The sequence below is a fragment of the Myxocyprinus asiaticus genome, chromosome 6, assembly GCF_019703515.2.
Source record: "Myxocyprinus asiaticus isolate MX2 ecotype Aquarium Trade chromosome 6, UBuf_Myxa_2, whole genome shotgun sequence".
Taxonomy (NCBI): Eukaryota; Metazoa; Chordata; class Actinopteri; order Cypriniformes; family Catostomidae; genus Myxocyprinus; species Myxocyprinus asiaticus.
In genome coordinates this window covers 54,265,163-54,292,741 of record NC_059349.1, presented here as the reverse complement: position 1 = coordinate 54,292,741, position 27,579 = coordinate 54,265,163, and the positions used below count along the sequence as shown (strand labels likewise).

The window sequence follows — 27,579 nt, the reverse complement described above, 5'->3', positions numbered from 1 at the left end:
TAAAAACTCACCATTCACACATACTGTGGAGTAACTGCCAAAAAATGGCCTCATTTTTAAAATAAATAATAAAAAAATAAGACTCAATTTTTTATAATATTGTATATGTTTACAATCTTTTGATGAGTAGAATAAAAACAAATAAAACATTGTTGTTGCCCTAACTTTGTAAGCATGCAATTCTGGTTCTGTTTACTCTCTCCCCCTCCAAAAAGTCTTATTTTATTCCACTAGATGGCAGGAAGTACTAGAAAAAATAGTTTTTCCTCTATCACCTTCCATCACAAAATGCAGATCTGAAATGTAGGTGGCGCTCTAACGCATTTTATCACCCACGGATGTGTTTGTCAATAGACATTCAGTCTAATTTTCAGTTCATGCACCACCCTGATGTTTCATTGAATATCTCGGCCTCTGAGTGGACTAGAAGCTCAATCTAGATGTCATTAGAAAGCTGAGATCCTCCCCTTTGCAATGATAATCAATTACATATATTTCTGCAGATTTGTTTAGCATGCATTTCCTGTGGCACTGCATATTTTGTTCTGGACATCTAAGATATAACATTAGATTATTCACACAAGCAAGCTCACAGACAAGTACAAAATGGCTCATGTTTTAGAAAACTTCCTAAGGTAAAAGCAGATATAATTTTGTTTAGCTATTTAGGGCTTACAGCAGCAGTTATCGGTGCATAAAAGAGATGTTTGTATTTGATGTCTTATAAATATCATATTTCACTTTGTGATTCTTTTCAAACTGTATGGAAGTCGCGGAGTGCCGATTAAAAAGAATGAAGAAATAAATGATCAATCTATTTATTTGAAAAATAAAAATGTGAATAAATAAACCAATTTATAAATAGACAAATAAATAGACACATTTAAATGTGTTTATTTAATTCACATTTAAAATGCAATTAAATGTAACAATAAAATAGCACATTAATAAGTCATTTTTCAATGCACCTTTTAAATTGTGAAAAAATTAAATTTAAAAAAAGCATTTGGCAATTGCTTTTCTTTTTCGTTTTACTTTGGCTTTTCTTTTTCCATTTGGCAATGTTTTTTCTTTATCCATTTGACAATCGAGTTTAAAAATGCCATTGGATAGTTGACAAGTGAACTTTCGACACACACCCTCTTCCAGATCCCACTCGAAGGAGATGTAAGTACGAGCAGTTTGTGCTCTATGAAACCCACACAAAAGAAGCGGACACGAAGCACATCAGAAGTTAATGGTCTCTTGTCGCCGCTGCTGTTAAATGCCGAGCACGGACCTCCTCGAGTGTGCACAATGGAAAGGATCCATTAAGGTACTGAAACACTGAAGAAAGCCACTGAAACTCCGGGCTGTAGCATGATCTTGAACCTACCTGAAGCAAACGCTTCTCTGTGCTGCCTAAAACTGTGGTATTAGTGCAACAAAATTGTAGAGCCGAGGAGGGCGGGGCCGGGCTGGAATGAGACACACCCGGTCCCCAATCAGCCTGATGGGGCGCGCGAGGGATAAAGGCGGCCGGGGACGACAGTTCGAGAGAGGGAGAATTGCAGGCAGCTGTACTGTGTGGTTTTTGGTTGTGTGTTTGTTTAAGTTGTTTATTAAATTATTATTTAAGTTGTCAAGCCGGTTCTCGCCTCCTCCTTTCCACTGAACCCCCTTACAAAAATAAACTGTACAGTCATGTTCCTGATAATGAGAGCTTTCATTTGATATATAAATTGTCTATTTAACTGCTATTTTAAAGACTTTTATATTCGTATTCATATTTCTACCACATGACCTCTAGGTGATGCTTATTTGTGACGTGGATATTTTAAGGCCTTATTTTGTTATTTTAAGTAACATAAATGCAGAAGTGATGGTTATCTCTAAAAGTTCAGATTCTAAGCTTTCAAACGACACCTCATATGTCTGACTTATGTATATGCGGACTTAAGCATTTTAAGTGCAAACTTTATTCGCTATATAACTCCCCCTTGTGGACCCGCCGGCGGGTCTACGGAGTTTAAGAGGTTAAGAAAAACAATGTGTTTTATAGGGGCCTTTAGCCCCTGCAACAAGTTTTACCCCAAATACTATCATTTAACTTATTGGACAGTAATTGAAAAACCTTTGATTTAATCACCTGGAATAAAACTGAAAATGACACATCTCAAAATAAATGTGATAATTTCAGAGATTCTCATTGGCTACATAAACTTGCAACATTTTAAAAGTTCAAAATAAAATCAAAAGTGCTTTTTTACCCTGGAGGGCCTTTAGTAAAGTTGGGAAAAAATATCTATATGTTAAAGTATTGCAATATTTTTCCTTGTGATATTGTATCGATATTTGCACGCCAAATATCAATATTATTTACATTTTTCCACATTAATATTATGGTGATAGGGAAAAAATGTATCTTTGCCAAATCGATCTAGGAATTCAACAACAGTCCCATAGAAGGTGCAGTTATCATGCTTTACACATAATCACCCTCCCTTTATTTTTTACGATTTTACAGTAGTAACATTAACTGAGGTATTTTGAAAGAATTGTTAGTATCATATAAAATAGGCTAACCTTTTAGGTGAAAAGGTATTTATGAACAATTGTATTCATAAATACTATAATTTATTTTTAGTAAAACTAGCTACATTGACCTAACTACAGAAATAGGGAGCCATTATGGTCCTATATGCTGATGGCTTTGCATTGTACATAGATATTAGGAAATAAATTGGCCTTATTTTGTAAAATGTAACAATGCATTTGGTGATTTGGAAACAGTTCTCTTTAGTCTGATGAAGACAAATGAGAAACATTAAGTGAAATATTGCAATATATCATAGTTTTGAATCGCAATACACCAAAAATAATCGCAACAATATTGTATTGTGACCTAAATAACGATATTAAATCGTATCGCCTGTTACCTTGTGATTCCCACCCCTAGCCTTTAGCCCCGTTGTACCCTATGATGCATAGTACAAAAGTACTTGACCTACTATTTCAAGTGTAAGAAATTAACTGTAAGTAATATCAACCGCAGTCGCTTGCTTGACTCATTATTTGATCAGACTTCCAAAAGTTAAGACAATTTGACTAAATTTAATTGGAAATGCAATATAACTGTATTTCTGAGATGATAACTGGAAGCCACTCGCTTAATTAAACATGCAACTGATGAGTGAGGTCATTTAATGACAATGTACTATCCATTTTGCAGATTTCTAACCCTCCTATGGTATTGAAAAATGGCACCTCCCTTTGGTATTCATGGTCATTTTTGACCAAAAGGGTCAGATGGGTACCCCCCTTTTTTTACTTCTTTTTTATATATATATATATAGATACCATTTATAGAACAATAACATTATGCATTTATTTTGGGATTTTATGCTATTTAGCTCTTATTTACATGTACATTTTTAAATGTTTACCATTAATTTGCATATACAAATAAGCAAATAAAATAAAAAATCAGAACCTAAACTTCTATAAGTTGAAACATGAAGAAAATATGAGAATGTGACATAAATTGGAGGCATCTGGTGAACAAAATATAAATAACATGACTTGAACATCATGTCATGCCAGTAACAGCCAGTAGATGACTGTAGACACATACGGTGTAGTCTGATGACTTGTAACCTAATTTGATATTTTATCACAAGATACGCATTTGGATATTTATTTAGACATTATCAAACTATTATTTGTCAAAGTTTAGCATTTTAAAATGGATTTGAAGTGTCAGTTTTTGCAGTTAATTTAATTATGATTGCAATCAAACCTGACCATGGTGTTACAAAGAGAAGATACAGAATAAGCCTTTTTCTAACATTAATTAATTTAAAACACAAAAATGTAAAAACTCAAAGTAAATGCATAATAATGTCAAGAAAATGAACATCAAGAAACAGAAATGAACTGCAATCCAGGGTAAAAGTGACACCTTTGGTATTCGCAGTCAAAATTGACCGACCATTGAAAATAAACGGGAAAGACCAAAATACAGAGACATTTTTTTTAAGAAAAAAACAGACAAAAATTACAGGGTGAGACTCTAAAACATTCACAGTGCAAAACATAGACACCCACTCGCACACAAATACACTTATACACACACAAAAAAATTAACTGGTGACACTATAAATCAGTGCTTTTTTTTACATTTATCCAAAAAAAAAATACAATAAATCAGTCATAATACTAAACACATACACTCAGATATGAAGGGGTGAGATGATAACACACTCACAATGCAGAACACACACACACGCACACACACACACACACACACACACACACACACACACACACACACACACACACACACACACACTCACAATGCAGAACACACACACACACACACACACACAGAGCCAGGGCATCAATAGCTGTGTAGAGCTCTACAGCCTCTTTTGATCATTGTTGGCATTACAAGTCATCTGTTGTTTTTCAGCTGACAAACACACACACACACACACACACACACACACACCACTTGTTTGTAAAATAAAATTTTACTGTATAAAGTTTGAAATTGCAGGAAGTTGCAAAATGTTTACTCTGATTCTTCTGTTTTATACTCTAATTGAATTTCAGAATTTTGCAGTTCATTTCTGTTTCTTGATGTTCATTTTCTTGACATTATTATGCATTTATTTTGAGTTATTACATTTTTACATTTGAAATAAATTATTGGTTGAAAAATATTTATTCTGTATCTTCTCTTTGTAACACCATGGTCAGGTTTGATTGCAAACATAATGACATTAACTGCAAAAACTGACACTTCAAATCCATTTTAAAATGCTAAATTTTGACAAATAATAGTTTGATAATGTCTAAATAAATATCCAAATGCATATCTTGTGATAAAATGTCAAATTAGGTTACAACAAGTCATCAGACTACACAGTATGTGTCTACAGTCATCTACTGGCTGTTACTGGCATGACATGGTGTTCAAGTCATGTTATTTATATTTTGTTCACCAGATGCCTCCAATTTATGTCACATTCTCATATTTTCTTCATGTTTCAACTTACAAAAAATATTTGGTAAAATGTAGAAATGTACATGCAAATAAAATCAAAATAGCATAAAATCCCAAAAGAAATGCATAATTTTATTGTTCTTACTTCAGGGAAGAAGAAATGGTATCATTATCATCATCAAAAAAAAGGGTTCCACATCTGACCCTTCCGGTCAAAAATGACCGCGAATACCAAAGGAAGGTGCCATTTTTCAATACCATAGGAGGGTTAAAGATGTGAATTGCATAAATAGGTATTATAATATCTAATAATAATAGGACTATAAAGAAGTAAATATTGTATACATAAGTGTGTTTCAAATTTAGAATATATAAAATGCTCTTAAATGTGTATTGAAAGGCATTATGAATGCCTTTTATAATGCATTATATATACAGACTTATCTTCATAGAATTCTTTATATTTAGACGTTTAAAGTATGTCTCAGTTCAGTTTTCCGTGGATTACACAAGTGTCTTTTACAATCTCCTGCAGTCTCTCTCGAACACTTTACATAAGCTCAGAGCTTAACAGGACAATCCTCACATTTCACTTGTTATAAAACAGCCTCTTATTCGGACAAAATTCCCTCTTAGTGTCTGAAAGATGCTCTGTTAGAGGCTTATACTGAAGTGCTGCTTTCACAGCTCAAGATGGATTTACTGAAGCCTTCAGTGCATCGATATCTTTGCACTCGTAATACCGGTTTTATGATCTGAACCTGTAGCTTATAAAATACCATCTCACCTCTTTATGATTCGGGGACTGTTTTGATTCACAAACAAATGACTTTTATGAGCCAGTTCTTTAAATGAATCACTCCAAACGACCCACCAACTCATGAGGTATCAGAGGTATCAGTTTTAATGAACTCACTGAATCAGTCCAAGTTGTTACTGAACTAACATCGGACTCACTTACAGTACTTAATCAATTTCAGTCATGTCCAACTCAAAATTAAGCAATTAAAGGTGCTTTAAGCGATTTTAGCCATTCTAGAATTCCTACAGGCTGAGCCGTTGGATTAGCCACGCCCCCTTTCCAGAACCCTGCATTCCAAATGAGCTTTATGGACAACTTGCACAACTGCTTCCGCGTTTTAAGAAGTGCGGCTCAGGCGTTTCTGGTTTTAGCATTCAACCAAAGTTTTTCTAGCAAGTCAGTCCACTGTCGGTCATCTTCGGAACGCTCTCGGGAGGATATTTCCAGTCATGCCAGTGCAGCTCCTATCTACTTGAATGGGGAAAGACCGAAATCTCGGTTGGTCAAGATTACGATCAAAGAACATATATAAGATCAGCAGTAAAATCTGACAATACTGGTATCATAAGTTGTGCGTCTTTACCTTAGATTACACTAAAAAACACAACTTTCCCGTCTTGTATAGCTAATGTGCATGCGCGTTCTAGAGTTGATTGACAGGTGATGTCTGTATCTAAAAGGTGATTGGCTCTTGCACCTGTAAGGCAGGTCTTCCTTTCTACATCCAATGATTGAGCTGTATGAAGCTATAAGCTACCTGGAGAGAGCTATCCGTTAGCATTCCCATTCTTCTCTGACTGTGCTCAGCGAGTGCAGGGTTCCCAGGAAGCGAGTGAAATGGAGGCTGCCATCTTTGCTCATGGGCACACAGTTCCGGGGTCGGATGTCACGTGACTGATCACTCGTCAATGGGAAAAGATAGGAAAAAATATAAATCAATTTCACGCTTTTAAGAGCTATTCAAAAACAAACCGTCACCAGATGAAGATGTACTGTAATGTAATGAAATAATTTAGATTGGAATTGTTTTTTTTTTTATTTATTATTTCATCATAAAACACGGTTACTTTTGAATGGCTGTCTACGGAGAAACATGCCTTTTGCCATCAGGTTTTGTAGTTCCAGCATCTACCAACAGAGGCTAATAGGGATCTGCTAACCAACCAATTCCTGACCCCTGTGGTTGGCTGCCATTGGGCGTTCCCATTTCTCCCATTCATTTTAATAGAAGTGGCCCACCTCTGCTTATAATCTCTGGTTTGGTGTGCCTAGTGCAGAGATTTATTCATGGGAAGGTGCATTATTTCTTTTTTTAGGGCTGTCAGTTGATTAAATCAATAAATCATATTTCTGGTGCTAACGTGACATCTCAATTTTATAATTTGCTGAAATTTGCCTCTAAACATATTTTTTCCTTTCTAAATGTAGCTACACTCAGCTCCTGAATAATAAATCAAACATGTATTACCTGCAGCAGTCCGGCCGTCTCATTAACATGCGTTTCATTCTTTGATGATATTTCATACCAGTTGAGAAGAATGATAATGACATTTATAAATACATTAGCTGTTATCTTACTCTGAACATGCTTTAAAAATCACTGAATGAAGCAGATGTATTGTCAAATTAAATAAATAACTGCGCTAAAATATATTTAATCACACTACATATATATATTTCAAACGTTATAACTCATAATCAGTCAGCCGGTCATTATCTTAAAATAAACCTCATTCAGTGTGATAATAAAAGACCGCTTCGCGTTGGGGCCCTGGTCACCTGGTCGTGGTTTATTTTCCCTTAATTACTGATCATCATTAGTGAACTTGCTTCAGCTAAAAGAATAATGAATGTTGGTTATTTAGACTTCACACTAATGGACAGCTACCTGTACAATACTTTGATACCTGTTACTTTACATTGTCGAGTGGAAAGTGGTCTTCTTCAATAATATACGTTAGTATGTCAGTGAAGGAATTGTATTGATAAGTGTGGGAGTTTTACTAACTTTTTTTAATACTATTTAATGAATTATTAAAAAACGTACCCTCAGATTGTTAGATCACTCCATCACTCTGCTTTGCCCTTCCAAACATTTTTTTCTTCTTTTTTTTTTTTAAGAAAAAAAAAAGAAAAATTACAATGAAAAAGTGCAATTATCAATGCAGACTTGCATATTTGTAGCAAAATAATTTACATCAATAAAAAGGAGGAAAAAAATAACATTCACATCAATCAGGAGGCAGGAAAGGTCTCATCATAACAAGCAATTAAATAAATAATTTTTTTATCGCTAATATATCTCGTAACATTTATTAAGCACTTGATTTCCAGCATGAATTCTGAAAATAGAGGTTGTTTTTAAAGAAATTTCTGTTTATGCATAATACATTTCGAAACTAGAATTAAAAAAATTGACAGTGTTTTCCAGAGATGTTTTCATTTTCAAAATAAAATATAATGTCTTTGACACAAAAATCATATTTTAACTTTAACTGGGAAAAACAATGGAGACTCAGATCATGCCAAAAAGCAGGGACAAGATCACAAAAGAAAAACATATGATCAAGACTTTCACTATTGTTCCCACAAAAGGTACATGAGTCATTTACATCAGAATACTTAGATACAAGTAGGTTACAAGGATACATTTTGTGCAAGATTTTAAAATGTACTTCTTTGATCTTATTAGTCATGCATTATTTATAAGGTAACAACCATGCTTTCCTCCAATTTGTTATTAATGTTAGAGTTCCAGAAGAATTTTCCTCTTGGGGAAATAGAATTTCATGAGTGTAGTAGTTGACAAATACTTTTTTTATTACAGGTTTTACTCAGTAAAGAAACTCCTTCACTTTGCCATTATAAACAGGCGTGGGATGGCGCTGTGGCGTGATGGCATCACGTACAAAAACATCCCATTTCATTGGCTAGGCATCAACCAATGAAAGACTTCATTGCACCCTACCCCACCACACACTGTGCTCTCTCGCATCAGGATTTTACACAAGTGAGTTTTGCTACAAGTTTTTTGCAAAACTAGTTGCAAAAGTCAAGGTGGGAAGATTTAAAGTTGCAGTGCCAGATTTGAGAGGTTGTAAATGCCGATTTGTGGTTGTACTGCGAAAATGAGTTAAAGTACAAAAGTTAATGTGTAATGCAAGTTTGTTTCTGCAGTTATATTTATGTGAATGTCATTTTACACATTTGTGACTACTTGTCTGCAATTGTGAATTCAGAACACAAGCTTTGAATTATTGTCTGTGAGTGCAGATTGCAACATACAACTTCAAATTTACGAGGAAATATTTATTGTACAAGTTCTCAAATCCAAATATGCAAGCTCTTGAGTTTTGCTACTGATTTGCCTCCATAATACCAGCCATTGTTTTCTCAGATCGGCTCGGGCTGAATTAAAGCACTGAAAACTGTTCTTCCACTGAATTTTGAAAAAGCTGTACACGGGGGGCCTGGGTATCTCAGCGAGTATTGACACTGACTAACACACCTGGAGTCGCGAGTTCGAATCCAGGGTGTGCTGAGTGACTCCAGCCAGGTCTCCTAAGCAACCAAATTGGCCCGGTTGCTAGGAAGGGTAGAGTCACATGGGGTAACCTCCTCGTGGTCGCGATTAGGGGTTCTCGCTCTCAGTGGGGTGCGTGGCGAGTTGTGTGTGGATGCTGCGGGGAATAGCGTGAAGCCTCCACAAGCACTACGTCTCCGCGGTAACACGCTCAACAAGCACATGATAAGATGCGCGGATTGACGGTCTCAGACGCGGAGGCAACTGAGATTCGTCCTCCGCCACCCGGATTGAGGCGAGTAACCGCGCCACCACGAGGACTTAGAGCGCATTGGGAATTGGGCATTCCATATTGGGGAGAAATGGGGAGAAAAGAAAAAAAATCTGTACACAGTAATGTTCAGAATATTTCTTCTCCTATCTCTGAAAAGATCCGTACTTTAAAATACTCTTTCAAACACTCATTTTAAGTGGCGCTCGGGGAACAGCGCATGTAAACACATTTAACCAGAAACTAGCAGGCCGCACTATTTCAAAGCAGAAGTACGTCATGAGGCTCAGTGCAAGTAGTCCAGCAGAAACGGTTGTTAAAAACAACAGCAGAAAAACAGCGCCCTCAACTGACAACTGTTATGAACAACATGGCATTAAAATGACATTATGACTCAATATTTGCAACTACAATACTATGAGAATGGAAAAATTATTGACAGGTCGAAAGCGTCATTGACCGCTGTTTACAGAGTCTAGTGCTGTCACAGAGACTGGTGACATATATCAGGACACTTATTTCATTAATATCTTTCAGGGAGTAGGACATTTTTTGCACATCTTTCCATGAAAAAAAAAAAAAACGTTTCTGCTCAATATCTGTCTCAATAAAGTTCATTTGGTATCTTTGGAGTGTGGAGTTTTGGAAATGGGGGCGTGGCTAATAAAACGGCTCAGTCTAGTGGAAGTAAAATGGCTAAAATCGCTTACAGCACCTTTAAATCAGTCATTATAACTGTTGTTCATATGACAGCGGATAGTTAAATATACACATCTGTTATCTGTTTTTTGTGATATTTTAATGAGAAAAAACCCCAAATCATTTATAAATATTCCCGCTACAAAAGCAGAATTCTGTAGGAAACACTGGCGTGAATGAAATGCTTTTATACTTACTTTGCATTTTGTATTCTCAAATTACTGCACTCAAAAAAAAATATTTTTGCCTATTTTTACGATTTATGAATTTAAATGTCATAACAAAATTCCATGAATTGAATTGTGTAATTTTTTACAACATTAAATAAATAAAACAAAACATATTATTTATTTTTATTTTATATTGTTAAAGATTACTCAATTCAATTTGATGGAATTTTGTTATATATTTTGTTGTATATACAGAATATATATATATATATATACACACACACACTCACCGGCCACTTTATTAAGTACACCTGTACATCTACTTATTCATGTGATTATCTATTCAGCCAATCATGTGGCAGCAGTGCATAAAATCATGCAGATATGGGTCAGGAGCTTCAGTTAATGTTCACATCAACCATCAGAATGAGGAAAAAATGTGATCTCAGTGATTTGGACCGTGGCATGATTGTTGGTACCAGACGGGCTGGTTTGAGTATTTCTGTAATTGCTGATCTCAAGGGCCCAGTTGTTCAGAAGTAATCTGATAGGATTTCAGCTATCGAATTGGATCAAATCTTGAAAATGGGTTGTTCAAAAGAAAAAAAAAGGATTCTGAAATCGTTTTGATCTGGATCAAACATTCAGTATGTGTTGTTCAAAACTTTTTAGTAGGATTGGGATACCTTTGACCCAAAAAATCCAGATTATCCTGATCCCAGCAGAAGGGTGGATTTAGGTGGATTTCAGGAACAAAATGTAATAAAACTTTAAAATTGGTCAAATAATACAACATTTGTATCATGTAGTATATATACATTTATTTATATTTCGTTACAGTGATAAAGTAGATAAAGTAGACATTAGGTTACCTATTAAGCCTTTCAGTACAGTAAAGTAAATATATATATATATATATATATATATATATATATATATATATATATATATATATATTTATTTATTTTTTGTCCAGTCAAAAGTAGTTTCTAACAACTGCATCCCGTATTGCAAGTCCAGTCAGTCCCTCATTCTGAGAGAACACCGGAGGCTCAGGTGCATCGTACATGTTATCACAGAGAGGGACATTTAGCCTTTTTATGATTTAAAATATCCACAATGTATTTGTGAGTAATGTATATTTGTTTGTTTTTATTTATTTGTAGTTGGTCAGATGAGGAGTCTGACTGTTTAAAAGAAATTGAAAATGGAAGGGAAACTTTGTGTAGTTTTATTGTGCTGTTTTCTGTCTCTTCAAAAAAAAAAAAAAAAAAAAAAAACACTTAAAGTGACCCCACACTGGCTAGTCTACCTGTTGTCTTTTACATAGCTAGTAGTCTACATTGTGATATGTAGTCCCATTTAGAGCACTGGTAATCCGGATTTGGTAATCTTGAAAAGTTTGTATTTGGATCAGAGTGATTGTGGCAGGAAGGAGGGCGGGACCGGGTCGTGATGTTGCACACCCGACCCCTAATCAAGCTAATCAAGCCCTGGAGAGGGATAAAAGCGACCGGAGGCGGCGGTTCGAGAGAGAGAGAGTTACGGGCAGCTACCCTGCATGTGTTTATGTTTGTGTCTTTTTGTTTTATTGAAAGATTATTTATATTGTCAAGCCGGTTCTCGCCTCCTCCTTTCCATTGAACTTTGTTACACTGGTGTGGAGGAGGGATGCGCCATAGTAGAGTCATCGCCACTACCATCCACCCCAACGGAGCAACCGCAGCCATCCGCCGGGGGACGGAGGAGCCCGGCCGCATGAGAGCGGAGGAACGGCCGCCAACCGCGAGGGGAGGAGGTGACCCCTACCTGCCGCTAAGAGAGGACTGCCAACCACGAGCGGGAGGGGCTCCTGGCCGACCGCCTGGAGCGGAAGAACTGCTGCCAGGGGCGAGGGAGACCCCTACCATCCACCGAAAACGCGGCGGGGCATTCCGTCCCCCAGGGGCTGGAGGACTGCCTCCGATCTGCCTAGGGAGGCGTGGCTGTCATCCACTAGAGGGTGGAGGAGTGATCGAGGACCAGGCTACGGCGCATCAGAGAACCGGCAAGTTAGGTTTTTTTTCTCTACCTCTCCTCTCTCTCTCTCCCACTATCGATCCGTGTTGGCCTTTCCCTCTCGTTTTTTTGTTGTTGTTGTTTTTTCCCTTCCCTTGTCACCCTCCTAGGTCTGAAGAGGCGTTGATGACCTGCCAGCAGGTGGGGCTGGAACCAACCCAGCCTGAAGGAAAGGAGGGAGGAGTCTGGCAGAGAGGAGGGCGGGGCCGGGTCGTGATGCTGCACACCTAATCAGGCTAATCAAGCCCTGGAGAGGGATAAAGGTGACCAGAGGTGGCAGTTCGAGAGAGAGAGAGAGTTACAGGCAGCTGCCCTGCATGTGTTTATGTTTGTGTTTTTTTGTTTTATTGAAAGATTATTTATATTGTCAAGCCGGTTCTCGCCTCCTCCTTTCTAATGAACTTTGTTACACTGATCCAATCCAATGTTGCTTTGCAAAACCGGCACAAAAGTAAGATGGATTACCTGATACTGGATAGCAAAACATGGGATTTCCAAATCCAGATCATTCTGTTCCAGATGAAACTTTTAGAACAACTGGGCCCTGGGATTTTCATGCGTAACAGTCTCTAGAGTGTAAAGAGAATGGTGCGAAAAACAAAAAACATCCAACGAGCGGCAGTTCTGTGGACGAAAACGGCGTGTTGATGACAGAGATCAGAGGAGAATGGCCAGACTGGTCCAAGCTGACAGGAAGGTGACAGTAACTCAAATAAACACGCGTTACAACAGTGATATGCAGAAAAGCATTTTTGAACATACAACACGTCGAACACTGAGGCGGATGGGCTACAACAGCAGGAGACCACATTGGGTTTGACTACTGTTAGCTTAGAACAGGAAACTGAGGCTGCACAGGCTCACCAAAACTGGACAGTAGACGACTGGATAAACATTGCCTGGTCTGACAAATCTGGATTTCTGCTGAGGTACACAGATGGTAGCCCCACTGCAGCCTCAGCTTTCTGTTCTTGGCTGACAGAAGTGGAACCCAACGTGGTCTTCTGCTGTTGTAGCCCATCTGCCTCAAGGTTTGATATGTTGTGCATTCAGAGATGATATTCTTCTCACCACAAGTGTACAGTGAGGTTATCTGAGTTACCGTAGACTTTCTGTCAGCTCAAACCAGTCTGGCTATTCTCCATTGGTACTGACTTCATTGGCACACAAACAGTAAATTATAATAAAAAATATGTAATGGAAGAGTTAATCTCTCAGTTGCTTCTTTTTCTGACCTATTTAGCCGATGTCTAGATAGATAAATAGCATTTAAATTAAACAATAGGTCAAAATTTGTGTCGTCTTGGAATTTAATATACAGTATATTTTAATTAGCAATTAAGGTGCTGAGTGAATGGACACCGGGTTCAGAAATGAATGGGAAAAATGCCACTGAAAGTGACCAAATCCCCCCGAAATGCTAAATGTAGGGCAAAAATTCCTTCATTATGAATTCCCTCTTATCATCTGATATTTTTCTAATATTTTATTCTAAGGCTCATAAATATTACCACAAAATACGATTTGATACTGATTTTAAATTTGTTTGTTTCTCACCCACACCTATCATATCGCTTCTGAAGACATGGATTGAACCACTGGAGTCATATGGATTACTTTTATGCTGACTTTATGTGCTTTTTGAGTTTCAAAGTTTTTGGACCCTGTTGACTCATATTGTATGGATCTACAGAGCTGAAATATACTTCTAAAAGAAGAAAGAAAGTCATACACATCTGGGATGGCATGAGGGTGAGTAAATGATGAGAGAATTAAACTTTTTGGGTGAACTATCCCTTTAAAAGCGTTCTCAGAAATGTTTCATTGTGTTATCAGCTTTTAATTGTTGACATACAGTAAGAGTATAAAGATATATTTAATTAAAGGAATATTCCGGGTTCAATACAAGTTCAGCTCAATCAACAGCGTTTGTGGCATAATATTGATTACCACAAACATACATTTCGACTCGTCCCTCCTGGAAGTGAAGTGAAATGGAAGTGAATGGGGGTCCATTTTTGGAGGATTTAAAGGCAGAAATGTGAAGCTTATGAATGCTAAAGAAAAGGAGGGACGAGTCAAAATGAATTTTTGTGGTAATCAGCATTATGCCACAAATGCTGTCGATTGAGCTGAACTTGTATTGAACCCGGAATATTCCTTTAATGTGGATATCATAGCCCAGATTATTTGATCTTGGGAACTTGTTTGAGTTTATATGAGACTTTTGAATCTCGGCAAATCTGATTACAGTTTGAGACATTGTTGAGCTCTCTTCTGAAACTCTAGAAAAAAATTGGGGTCTAGGGACCCCCAGGGGGTCCGCAAAAATGTTTTTTAAAAAAAGTGTAAAATTGTTGACCTTATTTGACCTTTTTACCATTTCATTCTGAAATCATTAGCTTAATCAATATTATTTTATTGCATTGACAGCCATAGTAAGAAATAAAAAAAAATTAATTGCCATATAATTTCAAATATTATGAAAAACGTATTTGTAAGAAATAAGGGTTGTAATTCAATATTCTCTGTAAAGCTGCTTTGAAAACAATATTTGTAATTGTGTACTTTTACAAAAAATAAATACTGTAGCGCTTTTCACAATAAATACAAATATTTAAAATAAAATATTTTTTATTATATTATTTTTTTAATTAAACCGAATTGAAAATGTTTTTTTCTTCAGGTTTATACAACTACGTAACCTTTGCAGAAAGGAGTTGAGAGAAAGAGGATCTAAATGCAGGCTTATTTAATAAAAGCTCAAGAAAATAAACACAGGAAACTAAAACATGAAAACAGAACAAACCATTACATCCATGAATGGTAACAACTGACAAAGAACACAGGAAAACCAAGGGATTAAACACAAGGGGCAAATGAGGAAACAAGCAACACCTGGGACTAATAATCACAAGAACCAATGAAACAAAAGACAATGACAAGAACTACAAAGCCCATAATCAACACACAAGACAGGCAGGGAAACTATACATGGCGACCCCTATTGGTCACCAGGGTAATCGTGACAATCTAACATTACTCCAGCATAAGAAAGATACACTGCCAACTTAATAAGTCAATATTTTCCAGATGATATTTTAATAATTTCTTACAATGACAATATAAAACCAATTATTTAATTTTGCAAACAAGAAGTCTTTATAATATCATGTTTACTACTTTTATCACACAGGGGGTCCCTCACAAGCGGATCATCAAATTTGGGAGTTCTTGGCATCAAATGGAGATATTTATAAGGTCTCATTTTGTATTTGTGATAAGGGTGTTTAGGTGTTCAGGACTAAGAAAATCAAATGACGACAGAGTCAGTGTTTACATAAACAGCCTGTGTGAAAAAAACACACACACAAAAGAATTGAATTTTACTAGAGTGAAAGATGACTAACATTGATGTTTATCTGAACACTGACATTCAGTCTGTTAGTCAGAATAACCTCTAAGAGAGAGAGAGAGAGAGAGAGAGAGGATGTCTTAATTGTGCTGAGGAGCAATTAATCACAGTTGCCAAATGATCCATTAGACATTCAAATGCACACAGATTGGACATGTGTCCTCTCGCAGGTCACTAATGCTGCCCTCTCTAACCACACATGGGCTCTTTTGCTGTCTCAGGGGCCTGAAGCCACACAACCCCCAAAAGCTAAAAGGAGCATTCCTATTGATTTGGATACTAATAAATTTGGAATATCAGTGTGATGAAAAGAGAAGGCTGAGTATTTCACAGCTGTAACCGTACCACAGGATGGCTTTGTTTTTGCTTTCATTTGGTTATTATTTTCCCATTTTACACAACATTCTTTCTTTTTTTTAACCTGTGTTTTTGTGTAGGCAGATTTTTGGAAGGGTGTGTGAATACATTGCAGATATTTTTGGATGTAAACACTTCCATTTGTATGCTTTAACCCTCCTATGGTATTTGGTCACTTTTGACCAAAATACATTTTCCACATTTAATAAAAATGGTTTCATTTATCTGAGCAGTACGAGACTTTGTGACTTTTCCTACATTTGCCATCTAAACATACAAAAAAAAAAGAAAAACACCTTTGGTATTCACAGTCAGAATTGACCAACCATTGAAAATTAATAGGAAAGACTAAAAAAAATTTTATCTGTCAAATACAATCAATAAATCAGCCACAATGCAGAAAAAACTGACAGAAATTACAGGGTGAGACTCTAAAACATCCTCAGTGCAAAACATACACACCCACTCACACACACACACACTTACACACACACACAAGTGGACTGGTGAGACTATAACACAGAGCTTTTTTTACATTTATAAAAGAACCAATAAATCAGTCACAATGCTAAACACACACACTCAGAAATGAAGTGGTGAGACAATAACACACACACAACGCAGAACAAAAAGCAGTTTCTTGATGTTAATTTTCTTGATATTATTATGCATTTACTTTGAGTAATTACATTTTTATGTTAGAAATAAATCATTGGTAAATGCTTATTCTGTGTCTTCTCTTTGTAACACCATGGTCAGGTTTGATTGCAAGCATAATGACATTAACTGCAAAAACTGACACTTCAAATTCATTTTAAAATGCTGAACTTTGACAAATAATAGTTTGATAATGTCTAAATAAATATCCAAATGCATATCTTGTGATAAAATATAAAATTAGGTTACAATAAGCCATCAGACTACACAGTATGTGTCTACAGTCATCTACTGGCTGTTAATGACATGACATGGTTTTCAATCTGCCTCCAATTTATGTCACATTCTCATATTTTCTTCATGTTTCAACTTATAGAAGTGTAGGTTCTGATTTTGTTAAATTGCTTATTTGCATATGCAAATGAATGGTAAAAATTTAGAAATGTACATGTAAATAAAATCCCAAAAGAAATGCATAATTTTATTGTTCTCACTTCAAGGAAGATGAAATGGTATCATTATCATCATCAAAAAAAAGGGGGTTACACATCTAACCCTTCCGGTCAAAAATGACCGTGAATACCAAAGGGAGGTGCCCTTTTTCAATACCATAGGAGGGTTTACTACATTGTTTTCCGTGGAACAAATTCAAACTAATGTCTATATTTCCTCCTTGTTCATTGACTCGTTAGGGAGCACACTATGTTAATGAAATTGATGTTTTAAATGTATTCTATATAAATATTATTTTAGAAATAGATGAAGAATTTGAAATGTAAGGTTTTACACTGCTTTTTGTGATAATAAGTAATTAGATTACAGTAATTATTTATTTGTAATTACGTTGACACTAACAAACACACTGGCAATCATAATTGTCAGACTAGTTTTGTTCCCTTACGAAAAAATACCATTGTTTCCCTTACAATACCATCGTTACTTCCTTTATAGTTAATACAATTTGGTATTAGCAATACAGAATAGAAACTGTCTGGACAACTGTTCTACCATTTGACCTTTATTATAGGGCTATAATATACTATATATACACTAAATATGTATTGTACTGTATATAGAGTATATACTGTTATAAACCAGAGACACTAGAGCATTATGCATTTAGAGAATGTTGTATATTATGCATTCTATTACAGTGACTGTGCAGATGCATTATTCAAAACATCTACCCTGATATAACCTTAAAACAATTACCTCAATTTACCTGAATTCACTCTCTCTTTTAAGACTGCATTAAACTTTCTGTATTGGGATGCATTACTGAAAATCATTTTTAAGGGTCTGATTCACTTTAGCATTTGATGTCTTTACAAATATGGTACTGATTTATTTATTTACCAAATATTTGTACAATTTGCTTGGAACGTTTCAATCAACGTAACTCTTTAATCAATTACAAAATGTGCTTCCCCAGTGAATGCGTAAAAACATCGGACACATGCAAAAGCAGCCCGCGTCACACATGCATGGAAATGAGAGCATAATGAGGGTGTTAAAACAAAGCGAGTCAAATTAAACGTCAGTGTGGTTAGCTGCCTCTCAGTGTCGGATCGAGCATTGATCGGTGCGCTCCATTTAAAAGGGACGCTGGAAATCTGCGCTATCGATCAGGTGGAGGTCACGCTCCCTAACGCGCGCTCACCGCGCACACTCCGGCACTCTGAACCCTACAGAGACTCGCGGGGTATCAAATGCACCCACAGGACGAGGCAAAACACAAAACCTGCGCGCACTGATCTCCCATCTGTCGTTGCTCTATCCCCTTATCAGCCTCTGACAGCAAATCGTTCCTTAAATGTTTAATGGTCATCCAGTCTACAACACATCCACACTCTTTAAAACCACGGTGCCACTCTGAAGAAAAAATGACCTAAATCGCACAGAATTAGGGAACTTTGGCTTGTAGCAATTGCAGAACACTTTTCGGGTTTTTATATGAACCGTGTTGTAAGCGCAGGTGTAAAGAACCGTAATCCACGTCACAAAGAACCATTTCGGCAAACAATAAAACAATGCTCCATTTAGTCGACAAAACGTTTACACCACAATTCCATGTTGGCTTGGCACATGTTTCTAGGCCCTAATCAATTTTACTTAAATATGCAATTTCGTATTAGTCTTTCTTTTTGTTTAACAAATGCCTTTTGTTTTCCAGCATGCAATTTATACACAGCTGATGCTCAAATCTCAAGAAAAACGGCTCTAAATCGCACCCGAAGGCCCGATTTTTGGCTTGTAACAATATTCGACCCTTTTGTAGCGTCATAAAGAACCCTGTTTTTAAAGTGCAGGTGTACAGAACAATTTCAGCAAAGAGTGTTTTGTAGGTCGATATGGTTTTAAATTGAACTCTTAAAGGAATATTCGGGGTTCAGTACAAGTTAAGACCAAGTCGACAGCATCTGTGGAATAATGTTGACTAAAAAAAAGAATTAATTTGGACTCGTCCCTCTTTTTCTTTAAAAACAAAAAAGCAAAAATCGAGGCACTTACAATGGAAGTCAATGGGATCAATTTTTGGAGGGTTTAAAAGCCAAAATGTGAAGCTTATAATTGTATAACAGCACTTACATTAATTCTTCTGTTAAAACTTGTGGATTATTTGAGCTGTAAAGTTGTTTATCCGGATTACAGGGTTTATGGCGTTACGTCATCATTGCAACACAATTGTAAAATAGGATATAACGTTACACAGACAAGGTTAGTAAGTGATTTTATCACAGTAAAATCATGTTAACACACATATTGTTTATGTCTTGTGTGTATACTTTTGAAACAGTGAGTATTTTAATGTTTACAGATTATTGATCCCATTGACTTCCATTGTAAGTGTCTCACTGGAACACACATTTGTGCTGCTTCTTTTTTTTTTTTTAAGAAAAAAAGGGGGGAGTCTAAATTATTTTATGTTATATCTTAACCTGAAGAAGCCCTCTTTTGTGTTCCCGAAAAAAAAAAAAAAGCGCAATTTGCTGTTACAGAAACGCCATTGCAGAAATGTATATCGGTCAATCTTTCTTCTTATTATTAGTTTTACACTTAAACATAGCCTACTAATGTGTATTTTTCCTTACAGTTGTTTTTCCTCTCATTACACACAGTTTGTGCTTCAGGGCGCATCAGTGCTTGGTGACTCTTAAAGCATTCGTCGGATAGTTTATGTCATAATATCTTATTGTTTCATTTGAGATTTGCATTGTGAATATGTAAGCTTTTCTCTTATTCTCTCTGACTGCAGAGTGACAATAATTATGCTGTGATATTGATGGCAAATATGCCACTAATGGCGATTCCAAATGCCTTTTCTGGTGTTTTTAATTCCACACCAGAGTACATTTGCTCATACTTAAAGATGTGAGGGCAATATTGACTTACCTGCAAGCCTTAACGCAGACATCCTCTGAAATTCGGGTTCTTGTAACCATTTCCACATCCTCCTGAATGTCTCCCGGCCGGACTTGAGTTTACTCCAGGGCTTCGGGTTGCGCAGGAGGTCAGATAGTGTTCCTTGGGACCGACACAAGATCCTCTGGGCGAAAATGGCTTGAGGTATGCTGTACCGCTTCAGCTCGGCCGTGATCCTCTGGGCCACCTCTTTGGTGTTGATCTCCTCCACCTGCCCCGAACTCTGTCCGGGCCCGGCGCCGTGCCTCTCTCGATCGCCCAGCATGGACCCGTTTGCCTGCGAGTGCAGGTGGCTGTGAGGGTGCATGCCATTCAGATTGGAGATCATGCCGTGCCCGTGGCCTCCTAAACTCCGAGCGAGATGCTCCTCGCTCCGCGACAGCATCGCCGCATGGGACTCGAAGCCTCCCTGGGAGAGCATCTTGTCGTTGGGGAGATGCGCACCGGGCCCGTACGCTGACAGCGCTTGTTGGGAATTGTGCAGAGATCCGAGGCCGTTGGAGAGCGGGGAGAGCGGCTGACCCATCCCGGACATCTCTTTGGGGTAGTGGCCGTATAAGTTGCCCATGGAGGCCAGGCCGCGGTCGTCCCGCATGAGCGTAAAACTGCCGCTGACGTTGCCGGAGGAGAGTCGCTGGTGCGCGGCGTGGTGATGCGGGTGCGGGTGCGGGTGCGGGTGGGGATGTTGGAACTTGTCGGAGACCGCAGAGATGGGTGGCAGGTGCTGGAGCGGCGTGAGTGTGGTGTACGTGTTGGACAGACTCATGCCAGACTCGCACATGGTCATGGCAGGATGTAGGTGACCAGACAGCCCGGGGTCGCTCCGGTACTCACCGGCGCCCTCCAGAATCGAAGCCATGCTGGACACCATCGCCGAGCGCCCGTGCGATAACAAGTTCCGGTGCGACGCCGACACAGGTCTGCCGTGCGAGGAATTCATCAAGTCGCCCGCTTGCGAGTGCGACACGCCGTGCATGTTTCCAATGTTTTCCATTGTGAGTTCCATCGTTGAACGTGATTATCGCCTCCCACCGCCCTCTCTCTCTCTCTCTCACACACACACACACACACTCTCCTGTGCTTAAACCTCCAGAAAAATACTTATTTTCTCAAAAAACGATTTCAAAACCAATCCATCGATTTGGAAGAGTCTGCAGTCAGTCCAACATGATGCGCGAAAGCCTTTGTCCTGTTAAATCACGCCTGTTCACACAGACTGCTCAGTGCGCTTGTGTGGCTCATTCGCTGTACAACAGCGCTTCTACTGAGAGCCTGGACGCGCATCTGTCTTTGAAGGAGAGCGCGCATCTGACGCACGTGACGCGCGCTGGCCATGGTGCTGAAGTCTCACCTATTTCATGCACTGGTGTGTGTCCAACATGCATGAGTCGACGCCGGCCAATAATGCATAGATTGAAAAACAGCTAAACGAATCCCCGAAAATACAACAGAAATATATGGCATATCGATTTATATGTTGTTGTTTTTTTACTATAGGCCTATATAGCATGCTCCTGCGAATATTGTTTTTTATATTATTATTATTATTATTATTAAATATACACAATTATTTTGATAACTGCGAAAAGATTAATGTCTATGTCTTTAAATAATATTTATGCACATATGGCATATTGATTTATATGTATATCACTTTAAACATAGGCCTGAATAGTCTATATATTATTATTATGAAATATATGCATTTATTTTGATAAGTTACTACGAAAATATTATAATATAAATAACCAAATATGTCTTAAAATTATATTTATGCAATAAATACATGGCTTATTGATTTATCTTTTTATAACTATGCAAGAGAGCCTTACTCCTTCGGCGAATATTGTTTGCTATATAATAATAATAGTTATTATTATTATTATTATTATTATTATTATTAAATATATGAAATTATTTTGATAATTAACTACGGAAAGATGAATATCTATGACCAAATATATCATAGGTAATATATATATATATATATATTTAAAAAATATATATGGCATATTAACCCATTAACTTGTGGTAACCCATGTTTATCACTACAGTACTACAGTATAGGCCCATATGTAATATTGTTTTTATTATTATTCTGAAATATTATTTTGATAATGAACTAAGATCGGAAAGATCCACATATATTAGCCTACGCAGAATAATAACCTAAAGATTATGCCCTCTTTCCTAAATAAGTTTTTATTGTTCTAGTTTTTTATTTTGGCATGGCAAGTTTATAGAGCACATTTCATTCACAATGGTAATTGAAATAGCTTTACACAGAGATGCTAAAGACAAATAAAATACAGTTATCTTGTCAATTTTAAATCACTTTAGAACAAGGAATAAAAATAGGAATAAAGAGCAAGAGTAAAATCGTATTCAAATGAATAAAAATGAAAGAAAAAAGAACACAGAAATAAAAGGATTGGCAGTGCACAGCCAAACAGATGCATATATTTTTATTTCCAATAGATTTTATATAAAATTGGGTCTATTTTGTCCCAATTCCATGAAGCAGGGTAAAAAAATAAATAAAGATGGGAATGGGGGGAAACCCATAGTCACTGTCGACTTGCTCACTGAGGGTGTTAAGACACTATTTTCTGACAGTATTGTAAAAAAAAAAAAAACACAAAAAAAAGAAAAGAAAAGAAAATAAATAAAACTAATGTGACTTATTAAATGATGCTGTTTCAACTAATACGATGGCTATGTGGAGTAACAGTGTTGAGCTTTGCTGGTGTGCTGGCACGAAAAGCATGTATTTCCTTTGAGGTGGTCATTGATAAATCTGATCAATATATTGATTGACACTGATTAATTATGTTTTTTGACTCGGAGTGAGGGAGGCCGCGTAGATCAGAAAGTTTTGGTGCAGAGAAAGAGAAGGAGCAGCTTTGGCGAGCCGCCGATCCCGGCCGGGGTAAAACCTCAGGTATCTTCTTTAATGATGTCAAATTTTGTGCAAAACCTTATGTGTAAAAAATAATAAATAATATTGCATCGTTCAAATTGTGTAAATATAGGCTATACGAATTAACCTTGTCACAAACACAGGTGTTTTGTGTTACAAACCGTGGAAGGCTTTTTTTTCACTATTTTAACAACAATAATAATATAAATAATATTTATTTAAACTCTCTTTTAGTTCTTTTGGTGAGATGCCATACTGTAATGTTTTGGAAGTCACAAATAGCCTACTTTTTCTGCATCTGCTAGTACTTATTTAATTACTTAAAATTATTATATTTTAATTATGATTCGTTATTTTTATATATTATAATTAAACAATGTAACTGCTGCTATTTATAAATATTAAATATAATAAATTAAATAAAATATTTTATATATATATATATATATATATATATATATATATATATATATATATATATATATATATATATATATAAAATATTATTTTTGTAATTATTTGTTTTATTATGAACAATTATTGTTTCCATTAAATTATTATCGCCGTTTTTAGCGTTTATGGCTAAAGTGCGTTTTTTACTTCTTGCAGTTTTTAAAACACACTTTCAGAGAGGCCTGTAGATGTTGTGTAGGTCTGGAGAAGTAATGGCCACACTTTAGAGCTTACACAAATGAGCTCTGTGTCTCCTCGCTTTAATGTCCCTCTATTGATGAGCACTTCTATCGGAAATAAATTACGGTTCTCGAGTCATGAGTGAATCGGTGAACTCCAGGCGGCACAGCGGCTCGGGAGCTTCAGTATCGGCTGCCTGACCACCGGCGTGATGGATGTGCACGAGGGCTCGCCTTTAATTCACCTTCAGTTACACTAAGAGTAGCGTGAGTGTTCTTAAGAGAAAGGGAAAGTCTGTAATTGTTCTTTTATGGAAAATGAAATCAAAATAGTCATGCAAATTGCCAAGGAAAATGACTGAATTTCAAAACCTTTAACAGAGGCCTTTATCATCATAAGTGTGGAAAACTTCACTTGTTAAAAGAGATATATGAATGCTGTTGTTGCATATGAGCAATCATTCGTGTATTAAGTCGTGCTATCATTATGAGCTTCTGCTATAGCTATTGTGAGAACAATCATTAGAGGACTTCTGATCTTATGAGGCATGTATTTACAGTTTCTAGGGGAGGGGGGGGGGGGAAAGAGCTATTTTCGTAGTGATATCCACCCAAATTTCTATAACATTCGAGTATAATGTGCATAACGTGTATTGTCATCTTCAGATGTCTAAAGTCTGTCTGTCTGTTGTGGTGGTCAGTTATTTTGGTTTATTCATTGCATTTAATGTTTCACGTTGACTTGTGAGTCTGCATGCATTTTAGTTGCTTTATATGTTATTACTCAGTAGGTAACTATATTATTGGTTTATTATCTGTATATGGTCAAAACAATGAAAAGTTGAGACACTCGGTAAAAGGATGTAGCAAGGAGAAACACAACAACTGTTTATCCATATATATGTATATATATATATATTAAACCTGTTCTGTGTGTAAAATGCAAGAAAGCATCAATAACCATTAATTCTCAAGTTTGTTTTCTTTGAAAAACGTGCCTCAGCATTTACAGTGATTTGTGATCAACACGAGATATTTTTAATGTCTTGATTTTCTTAAATGTCCAATGTTTAATTAAATAAAGTGAAACAACAACAAATAATTGTTTTAAACAGTAAAGTCGCTGCATACCAATCTCCTACAGCTCATAAACAATAGTTAGAAATCTTCAGTTCTCAAAGATATTTTATGAAAGATTTGTTTGATGGGAACTTTGTGTAATATTATATGATAAAAGACTGCGTTATTTGTGTGAATGAGGTGAACATCGACACGACTGCGCCTGAATAAACAGAAAACGGCTTTCACAATCTTTCTAGATATCATTTTTTTACACATTTGACATGTTATCTGTGCATGGAAAAGTTGTTGATATTTAGGCAAAATTAATCATGAAAGTTCGATTTAATTTGAATGATTATTATTATCGATTGATGCTTATTTTATCGATTTTATAATAATCCCCATTAATAGGTCAGACGTCATTTAAATCACATTTTAGAATTAAAGGTGCAACAAGTTTTGGCATTGATACTGGAAAATATTTTGAGTTTGAAAATGTAAAAAAAAAGCGATAAGGTCTTAAAAGGCGTAAATTGCAGGAAAAGACAAAAGATGAGTTATTGCCTGTTTAAATGTTTATCTCTGGGGCAAATCTTCGCACAAGTTTTGATGAATTACTCTTTCGTCTCAGTTTCTGAAAGCATAATTAATTCACATTTCAGCTCATTCAATCAATGTTTCACAGTCGGATATTAATTGGAAACTGTCTGGGACGAGCTGCCTTTTTTTAAAAAGTTGATATTTTTGGGGCCCTCGCGTTAAACTTTTGTCTTTGTCAGACAGGAAACATTTGATCAGGTCTGCAGATGTCCGTGTTTTTGAGATGTTCTGTGATTAGAAAGTGTGAGTGATGTGATGGAGATGAAGAACTGCGCTCTCCGGTATCGATACGATCGGAAATCAATAGCCTTTAGGTCAATGGAAATACACAGATTTTGGGGCTTACGCAGCAAATGAACCTATTGGAACACGAAATAAGATGAAGCCTTATCGACATGAATGCATACTAGAAAACGGGTATAATGTTCCGCGTTTTACTGAAAAACATACTGTGATAGTTGCGTTGAGAGCATCTGTCACGATACTGATCGTCATTAACATTGATGTTTTAACGCTTATAAACATATGCAGTGTATACATTTGATTATTTATGAGTGATTTCAATACTTATAAAAACCCTCAGAGAAGTCAAGTGATTATTTTATAGATCATCAAAAGAAAAACCTATACACATACTATCTGTTATTAATATTAAATAATTTATTTATTTGTTTCATAACCATGTTAAAATTGAACATTTATTGGATACGCTGTAAAATCTTTATAACGTCTTGTGCTTTCTTAAGCCTACAGCAAAAATATTCTTTATTGTACCATTTATAAATATTCCATTAAAGATTTAAAGACAGCCAAAATAATAAAATTGCCATTGGAATATTTTTGGGAGAACATTCAAGTGGAGTACAAGCAGGCCTATAATTGTTCAGAGTAGCATTAATGGTGAAAATGTCATTAGAATTAGCAATAAATAATAATAATAATAATAATAATAATAATAATAATAATAATTATTATAATAATTATAATAATTATTATTATTAATATAATAATAATAATAATCGTAATAATAATTATTATTATTATTAATAATAATAATAATAATAATAATATAATAATCACTATTATTATTAAAAATAATAACAATTATATATTATTATTATTATTATTATTAGTTGTTATTATTATTATTGACTAAATGTTTATCTAAATATTACGAGTTATTATTATTAATAATAATAATTCTATAACAATAATCAATATTATTATTAAAAATAATAACAATTATATATATTATTATTATTATTATTATTATTATTATTATTATTATTATTGACTAAATTTTTAACTAAATATTACAAGTTTTTTTTTCAAGTTAAGAATGTTAATTAATAAAAATGTATAATATATTATTTTAATAATGTATAATAATTCATCAAGTAAGCTATAATATCGTTTCCACATTTTTTCACTGCAGGTAACCTGTGCTTAATTTTATCTTGCAAATAGGGTTGTTATCAAACAAGAAATTATACCACAATGAAGACAGCATGATGCTGTAACTTCAGACCTAAAGAAGATTCTGGATGTGTCATTTAGTAATTTAACTATCATAGTTTACCTGCAGGAGCTGAGTCATATACATTCAAATGCTTGTACTATTATAATTTACTGTATCAGTAAATATAGGCCCACTTTATGATCTTACACTGAATCAGAAGTCATGAAATACTTGAAGGTATTGACATTTTTAATCCGTTTTGTTATTGTCATAATATGTATGAATGCAGTCCAAAGGCTGCATGTACAGTTGTTCATGCATACATTATCTTTAATAGTGTGATATCTGACAAACATCTGTTGATGACACCAGGAATGATGATTTATCAGACAGATCCTAAAGCATTTTCCCCCTGCAAATTATGACATATAGCATGCTATCCAACAGATTCTCCCTGAACAGCACCTATAAAGCTTCTAAAGCATCTTTTGTAAAAATGTATAAATATTAAAATATCTCAGCCATTAAATTCATTGGCATGCTT

At 35.9% G+C, this 27,579-nt stretch overlaps 1 protein-coding gene across 1 annotated transcript in view; it reads right to left on the bottom strand.

Moving 5' to 3' along the window:
* The window catches only part of LOC127442761 (hepatocyte nuclear factor 6-like), a 44,817-nt gene extending 23,449 nt beyond the window's left edge, over nucleotides 1-21,368 (bottom strand). Inside the window, exon 1 of the mRNA XM_051700930.1 lies at nucleotides 20,333-21,368. Within this exon, the coding sequence (XP_051556890.1) occupies nucleotides 20,333-21,368 (1,036 nt within the window). The remainder of the gene's footprint in view (nucleotides 1-20,332) is intronic.
* Nucleotides 21,369-27,579: the final 6,211 nt, after the last annotated feature.